Raw genomic sequence first — 8,069 nt, 5'->3', positions numbered from 1 at the left:
CAGGATCAGGTGTCATTTTATCTCTAAGTGATTCTTTGTTTCATTTAATCAATAACCTTTTAAGCTCATATCTATCTTTGCAGGCTAAAATAGCTAAAGAGGAATCTTTGTCAAAAAGATAACCTTCAGGAATAACAAGCATATTTCCATCATCACTATCATCGTCGTATTCAGTTTCATCAATTTCTCTTTCTCTAGCCCTAGCAATTTGTTCTTCAAGAAATTCACTAAGGGGCACAGTAGTATCAGGCATAGAAGGAGTTTCATCATAAGTATCATGCATAGTAGAAGTGGCATCATCAATAACATGCGACATATCAGAACAAATAACAGAAGCAGGTTTAGGTGTCGCTAGCTTACTCATAACAGAAGGTGAATCAAGTGCAAGGCTAGATGGCAGTTCCTTACCTCCCCTCGTAGTTGAGGGATAAATTGTTGTCTTAGCGTCTTTCAAGTTCTTCATGGTGTCCAGCAGATATAAATCCCAAGTGACTCAAAGAATAGAGCTATGCTCCCCGGCAACGGTGCTAGAAAAAGGTCTTGATAACCCACAAGTATAGGGGATCGCAACAGTTTTCGAGGTTAGAGTATTTAACCCAAATTTATTGATTCGACACAAGGGGAGCCAAAGAATATTCTCAAGTATTAGCAGCTGAGTTGTCAATTCAACCACACCTGGAAAAGTAAATAAGCGAGAACCAGTATATGGAAAACTCGTAGGCACCGGATTAGTGATGGATAATTATGCCGGATGCGGTTCATCATGTAACATTCATAACATAGGGTGACACAGAACTAGCTCCAACTCATCAATGTAATGTAGGCATGTATTCCGTAAATAGTCATACGTGCTTATGGAAAAGAACTTGCATGACATCTTTTGTCCTACCTACCGTGGCAGCGGGGTCCTATTGGAAACTAAGGGATATTAAGGCCTCCTTTTAATAGAGAACCGGAACAAAGCATTAGCACATAGTGAATACATGAACTCCTCAAACTATGGTCATCACCGGGAGTGGTCCCGATTATTGTCACTTCGGGGTTGCCGGATCATAACACATAGTACGTGACTATAGACTTGCAAGATAGGATCAAGAACTCACATATATTCATGAAAACATAATAGGTTCAGATCTGAAATCATGGCACTCGGGCCCTAGTGACAAGCATTAAGCATAGCAAAGTCATAGCAACATCAATCTTAGAACATAGTGGACACTAGGGATCAAACCCTAACAAAACTAACTTGATTACATGATAAATCTCATCCAACCCATCACCGTCCAGCAAGCCTACGATGGAATTACTAACGCACGGCGGTGAGCATCATAAAATTAGTGATGGAGGATGGTTGATGATGATGACGGCGACTAATCCCCCTCTCCGGAGCCCCGAACGGACTCCAGATCAGCCCTCTCGAGAGGTTTTAGGGCTTGGCGGCGGCTCCGTATCGTAAAACGCGATGATTTCTTCTCTCTGATTTTTTTCTCTCCGAAAGTGAATATATAGAGTTGGAATTGGCATCAGAGGGTTTCCAGGGGGCCCACGACGTAGGGGGGCGCGCCCTAGAGGGGGGGGCTCCCCCCACCCTCGTGGACAGGGTGTGGGCCCCCCGGTCTTCATCTTTGGCAAGGATTTTTTATTATTTTTTCTAAGGTGTTCCGTGGAGTTTCAGGACTTTCCGAGAATATTTGCTTTCTGCACATAAAACAACACCAAGGTAATTCTGCTGAAAACAGCGTCAGTCCGGGTTAGTTCCATTCAAATCATACAAGTTAGATTCCAAAATAAGGGCAAAAGTATTTGGAAAAGTAGATACGACGGAGACGTGTCACACTACCATTTTCAGTTAAAGGGGCAAGTATTTTATTCACATAACAAAAATAGTTCGATACTCACCAAATATCTCTTAATTTTTCTATATACATACTCCTACCTTTTAAAGTTCGAGTACTATTCATTTTACCAATCGTCTACCTTGGGATCAAACTTCGTCACGCAATTCGCCCCGGGCACCGCCTTGAATTCTATTCTGATCAATGGATGCTTGATCAAGCGGACATGGATTGCTACACTGCTCGGTTCAGTGACTCAAAATACATCATAGAAGAACATGAAAGGTTGTGAAAACACGTATTTAATTTCATAGAACCTGTATCATGGAGTTTCCCTTATTTTCGTGGTTTTGGATATGTGCACATAAGCCCTACATCTCTACTGCTCGTTTGATGCTGTTGGGATATTATTATTGGAAAAAGTCTAAAACAAACCCTGAACTCATGGAGAAAAGCTAAATGGAACCCTGAACTCCTAATCCCTGAAATCAGCACACTCAACTCACTAATCCTGGTCTAAATTAAACCCTGAGACCGTTCCAAACAGTCTGGCCGGGATTTCATTTTTTTTGGCGAAACAGAGAGAGTTGGCGCTTGGGTCCGATCAAGTTGGGCCGGCCCAATGCGCCAGATCGAGCACTTTATCAGTTGAGAGAGGAGGAGTCCAGCCCATCCACCGTAGGAGTCGAGGAGCCGCCCTCTGTCTTCCTCTCTGCCCATCCAGCGACGACGATCTAGCCGGCGCGCTATTGCGCGCAACGGGTTATGGTATGTCCCCGAAGACCTCCTCCTATGGCGCCGCATTTGGCATTTTGACCTCTCTGAACATGGATGAGTTAGGGTTTTAGGGTGAAAAGGATCATCTTTTAAGTGGGAAAAAGTAGGTTCTGCTGTTTAGGTTAATTTCTAATTTTAGTTTGTACTAGCACAAGGTAGTGATCTCTGTGTTCTTTTCTCTTCTTTTTTCAGTTACAGCATGGACCCAACAGAGATACTAAATGTTAGGTTTCATTTTGGAGGGGATTTCATCCGAATTGGTCGATAGTTGGACTATGTTGGGGGTGATGAGGGGTTGTCAGAGATTGAGAGAGACAAGCTCTCTTTGCAGGAGGTCAAAGGGCTTTTGAAAGATCATATGGAACTGAAGGAATCAATGAAATTCTACTTTCATATTCCCGGGACTGAATTGGTTGATGGTTTGGTGTTCTTGGATGATGACAGCAAATGTCTGAAGATGGGGGATTATATTTGTGTTGGTGCTGTTGCACATATTTATGTTGAGTACCATGGGGAACAGGATAGTGCAGACAGCAGCAGTTGCAGTGATTTTGAGGATGAACTTGTGCAGTTAAGTGATGCTCCACCTGCCATTGTCACTGTTGAAGCTACTGACAGTGAAGAATAATTGCAAGTTGTTGAGAATGTCACTGCTGAAGCTACTGACAGTGAAGAAGTGCAAGTTGTTCAGAATATCATGGTTCCTGATGACACAGGGGTCATCTCCCAAATCATTGTCAGTCTAGTGAAGCAGAGAAGGGGAAGAACTAATGTAGTTGACAGTGAGCTAGTTGAAGATGAATTTGCAGTGTCACAAATTTGCAATCCAAGTCAAGCTGGTCCTGCTACTTCACAGCATATGCCAGCTACTTCACAACATGTGGCTGGTACTTCACAAGCAATCGCTGCTCCTCCACAAACAAATCCAGATGTTGACAGTGAAGGTTCAGATGATGACACTGACACTGAATATATGCCACACAGTGAGGACAGTGGTGAAGATTCAGAAGTGGTAGAGCTTAGAAGGCATGCAAGAAAATTCAAGAAAAGGATGAGAGAAACAAAAAGCTGGATTGAAAGAGATACAAGTGAAGCAGTTCTAATAAATTTGATTGCAAATATGGAGGAGAAGCTAGAAGGAGAGGAGAAGGAGTGGAACTTTGATTCATCTAGTGAGGATTACTCCTATGGTGAGGATTCTGATGGAGAGCCAGAGAGGATGAAGAGCCAGTTTCCTAGATTCAACAATGACAGTGAAATTCCAAACTTCCAGTTGTCAATGGTCTTCAGAAGCAAGAACCAGCTAGTCAAAGCTTTGAAGAGATATGGGCTAGTGACAAAAAGAAGCATTGTGTTCCAAAATTCAGAGATAAATAGAGTTAGAGCCAAGTGTGGATGGCCTGGATGCCCTTGGATGATATATGCAGCAAAAACCAGTAGGACAAGCAGATTCGAAGTCATCACATATAATGATAAACATCACTGTGCCCAAAACAGAGAGAATAGGCTAGTGACTGCAAAGGTTATTGCACAGAGGTATGAGCACTTCATTCTTTCAAATCCCATGTGGAAGATAGAGAGTATGAAAGCAACAGTATTGCAAGATATGTTTGCAGATGTGTCCACCTCAAAGTGCAAGCATGCAAAGAAGCTTGTGATGGATAAATTGCTAGATGGCATGAAGAATGAATATACCAGAGTGTTTGATTACCAGCTTGAGCTTCTTAGAAGTAATCCTGGAAGTACAGTGGCAATTTGTTTGGATCCAACTGACAATATCAACAATGTATTTCAGAGCTTTTATGTTTGGTTTAATGCATTCAAGCTAGGATTCAAAGCTGGCTGTAGAAAAGTGATAGGATTAGATGGTTGTTTCTTTAAAGGGGTTGTGAAGGGGGAACTGTTGTGTGCTATAGCTAGGGATGCAAATAATCAAATGTATCCACTGGCTTGGGCAGTAGTTGAGCAGGAAACAAATGAGATATGGAAATGGTTCATTGGTTTGCTCATTAAATATTTGAACATTAACAACAATGGAGATGGTTGTGTGTTCATATCTGACCAGCAAAAGGGAATTCTCAATGCCATGAATGACTATCTTCCAAAAGCAGAGCACAGGATGTGTGCTAGGCACATCTATGCCAACTGGAGGAAGAAACACAGGGCACATGAGTGGCAGAAGAAATTCTGGGTTGTTGCCAAAGCAGCAAATATCCAAGATTTCAATTATTATAAAGCCAAGCTTGCACAAGAAACACTAGAGGGTGCAAAAGATATCATGAGAACAGAACCAGTGCACTAGGCAAGGGCATATTTTGCAGTTAGTTCTAACTGTTAGTCAGTGGATAACAACTTGTGTGAATCATTCAATCATGCAATTGTGGATGCAAGGTTTTATCCAATAATTTCCATGCTAGAGAAAATAAGGAAGAAAATATTTGCTAGAATTCAAGAACAAAGGGCCAAAGGTGTGAAATTGCATGGAAAAATATGCCCTAGCATATTCAGAAAGTTGAAAGCCAGCATAGCATGAACACAGTTCATGGAGGTCCTTTGGAATGGCAAAGATGGGTTTGAAGTGAGACTGGTAACTGGGAGAAGAAGGCAATACACTGTAAGTCTTGAAAAAAGAACTTGTTCTTGTGGTTATTTCCAACTTTCAGGTCTTCCTTGTTCTCATGCCATAACAGCAATATACAAGTGTGGGAAACAAGTGGAAGATTACATTGATCCTTGCTATAGCATTGACACATTCATGAGCATTTATGAGCATTGCTTGGAACCTGTGGAAGGTGAGGAGATGTGGCCTATTTCTGAAAAACCTAGGCCAGAAGCTCCTGATTATGTTAAAGTTAGAATGCCAGGCAGGCCTAAGAAAAATGCTAGGAGGAGGGAATACCATGAGAAACCAGTTGGCAAAAAAATGAGCAAACACGGCACTGTTATTGTTTGTTCAATGTGTGGCACTGCAGGCCACAACAAGTATGGTTGCAAGAAGAATCCAGAGAAGGGCAAGAAAAAATGCACATCTTGTGAAGGCAACCAAGAAAAGAAAAAGCATTGAGGTAATTTAACTTGCCTTCAAATAATTTTAGATGAGTTTAGTACCTGTCAATTAATACATGAATCTACTGCAGGCTGGTACTACACAAGCTGGAAGTGCACCTACTTCTCAACCAGCAGCAAGATCAGCCCCAACTTGTGGAACTGCTGGAACTGCTTCAAAGTTTAAACCTCCCAGGAAAACAACTCCAACTGCACAAGCTGGAACATCTGCTGGCAACAAAAGGAGGAAGAGAGCTGCAACATCTTCATTACCAAGCTATAAGTACTTCAATGCTAGTGGCAATGAGTAGAGCATGTCTTCTATGCTAGTGACCATGTAATGAAAACTAGCTTTTGGTGATCATAGATCATTTCCTGTTAGTATGCACTGAACTATGTGCTTGTCATGATCATAGATCATTTCCTGTTGCAAACATTTGAATCCTTTTAGTGTTGTTGCAAACAGGAAGATTATGTCTGAAATGAAAATGCCTGAAATATTTGGTCATTTGTCAACATATCCAGTTTTGTGTTGTTGCAAAGATGCTCCTGCCAACATATCATGTCATAAATTGTGTCATTTGTCAACAAAACTATGCTCATTATTCAAGATAGGAATCAAGCAACAAGGCAAATGCACAAATTGGATGATAATGCCACAATGGCCACATACTTCATTACTAGGATGAACATAGATCATCATATCATACATAGTTCCAGCCACATTACTAGATCAACATAGATCTACATAGTTCCAGCCACATACTTCATTACTAGGATCAACATAGTTCCAGCAACAACTGACACTAACTAACCATTCTCCTTCTCCATACAAGGATCAACCTGACCACATATTCAGTGCACTAGAAATTTCCCTAGCACTAAACCTAGCACAAATACAGCAAACACAACCAGAATTGTCTTATATTTGCTCTTCACTGCATCTATCTCAGCACTTTTTTCTTTCAACTGTTCCTGCAGAGCCAGAATCACACTTTCAGTCATTGTTTGCTCTTCAACTTCATCTTCAGTCCTAGCACCCTTCAGTCTCCAAACTTCATCTCTTAAATCTCCAATCAGATCAGAAAAAAACTTGGGCAGTGGATCATCATGCCACTCAATAAACCGACAACCACCATTCTATCAAAATGAACACAAAGGAATGAATCAGATTAACAAAGCAGTGGCAGAAGAAAGACACTTGCAGATGGAAAATGGAGCTCACCAGCGCATGGACGCAGGCGTAGTACCTCCTGCCGGGGTTCTGCCGGCTCCACGATATCCACCTCGGCGCCTTCCTTGGCGGATTGCAATGGCAGAGCTTCGGCGGCTCGTAATCCATGGCGCCCTCGCGGTATGGAACCAGCGACCTCGTCTCAGCCTCCCTCCTTCCGCTAGCTCGACGGAATCCGGGAGCGGAAGATGCCCCTGAGAACCTCGACATCGCACCCTGCCCCCCCCCCCCCCCCCCCGCCGCCGCACTGCGCCATGCTCAGATCGCCGCCCCCTCGCCTCTGCCGTCGCCGTAAACCTAATAGTGAGCTCATATTCCCCTCTCTCTATCCCAATGCGTGGTCAACACACCCTCTCCGTGGCCCACAAGTCAGAATCCTGGTGAAATCCATGCCACGTCAGCAAATTAGCTCTAAAACGGTCTCAGGGTTTAATTTAGACCGTGATTAGTGAGTTGAGTGTGCTGATTTCAGGGATTAGGAGTTCAGGGTTCCATTTAGCTTTTCTCCACGAGTTCAGGTTTTGTTTTAGACTTTTTCCATTATTATTTGTTTGATCACCTTGACAACGCTTTGATATATCCTATATGTAGACATACCAGCTTGCCTCAAATTAAATATAAATATACATGCCAGTAAAAACGAATTCCAAAACTTTAGTCATTTTCTTTTACCAGAACAACTCCAGAGTATGGTGGGCTGTAGGATATCGGTGTTCTTTCTGATATAGCCTTTGTGGTCTTTGGGGGCTGATGGGTATATCTCATTTTGCTCCTTCAGATCATGTGTCGTCGTTTCCTAGTATTTCTGCTTGCCCTTAGTAGTCTGTATAACAAGATACTGTGGTTTCTATTAATGAAAATCAGAGAGGAAGCTCTCTCTCTTTATAAAAAAAACAAAAAAAAACTCAGGAGTTTGGACGTTGTGATCAAGTGACGAAGTAGTAAATCGATGATGCAAGCTGCTATATGTATCCAAGAAGGTACTCATGATGACAAAGTAGTATTTATTAGGTTGACGATACATCATACTAGAACATGAACTGAAAGAAAATACAGAGGAACGGAAAATACTAGAACATGAACTGAAAGAAAATACAGACGATAGGATAGTTGATACAGACGCTCATGAAGGAACGTGAAAATGAGCGAAACACCGGTGTTTATCTTCCGGACGGTGC

At 42.2% G+C, this 8,069-nt stretch overlaps 1 protein-coding gene and 1 pseudogene across 1 annotated transcript; one reads left to right on the top strand and one right to left on the bottom strand.

Moving 5' to 3' along the window:
• The first annotated feature begins 2,970 nt into the window (after positions 1–2,970).
• On the top strand, positions 2,971–5,968 carry LOC147986724 (uncharacterized; annotated as a pseudogene).
• A 544-nt stretch (positions 5,969–6,512) lies between these two features.
• On the bottom strand, positions 6,513–7,101 carry LOC147986723 (uncharacterized). Its single transcript, XM_087540133.1, has 2 exons — positions 6,883–7,101; positions 6,513–6,797 (listed from the first exon to the last, which is right to left on the bottom strand). The coding sequence occupies exons 1-2, from the start codon at positions 7,099–7,101 to the stop codon at positions 6,513–6,515; spliced, it is 504 nt and encodes a 167-aa protein (XP_087396259.1).
• Positions 7,102–8,069: the final 968 nt, after the last annotated feature.

Source organism: Triticum urartu, chromosome 2A (genome assembly GCF_056163025.1).
Source record: "Triticum urartu cultivar PI428250 chromosome 2A, HENAU_Tu73, whole genome shotgun sequence".
In the NCBI taxonomy this organism is placed as follows: Eukaryota; Viridiplantae; Streptophyta; class Magnoliopsida; order Poales; family Poaceae; genus Triticum; species Triticum urartu.
The sequence above is the reverse complement of the archived record's forward strand: the minus strand, read 5'-3'. Positions and strand labels throughout refer to the sequence as shown.

Excerpts from the sequence above, each read along its gene's own strand:
- LOC147986723 (XM_087540133.1), bottom strand. The coding sequence starts at position 7,101 with ATGTCGAGGTTCTCAGGGGCATCTTCCGCTCCCGGATTCCGTCGAGCT. Across the intron at positions 6,798-6,882 it reads ACGCCTGCGTCCATGCGCTG|AATGGTGGTTGTCGGTTTAT; the intron begins GTGAGCTCCATT and ends TCATTTTGATAG.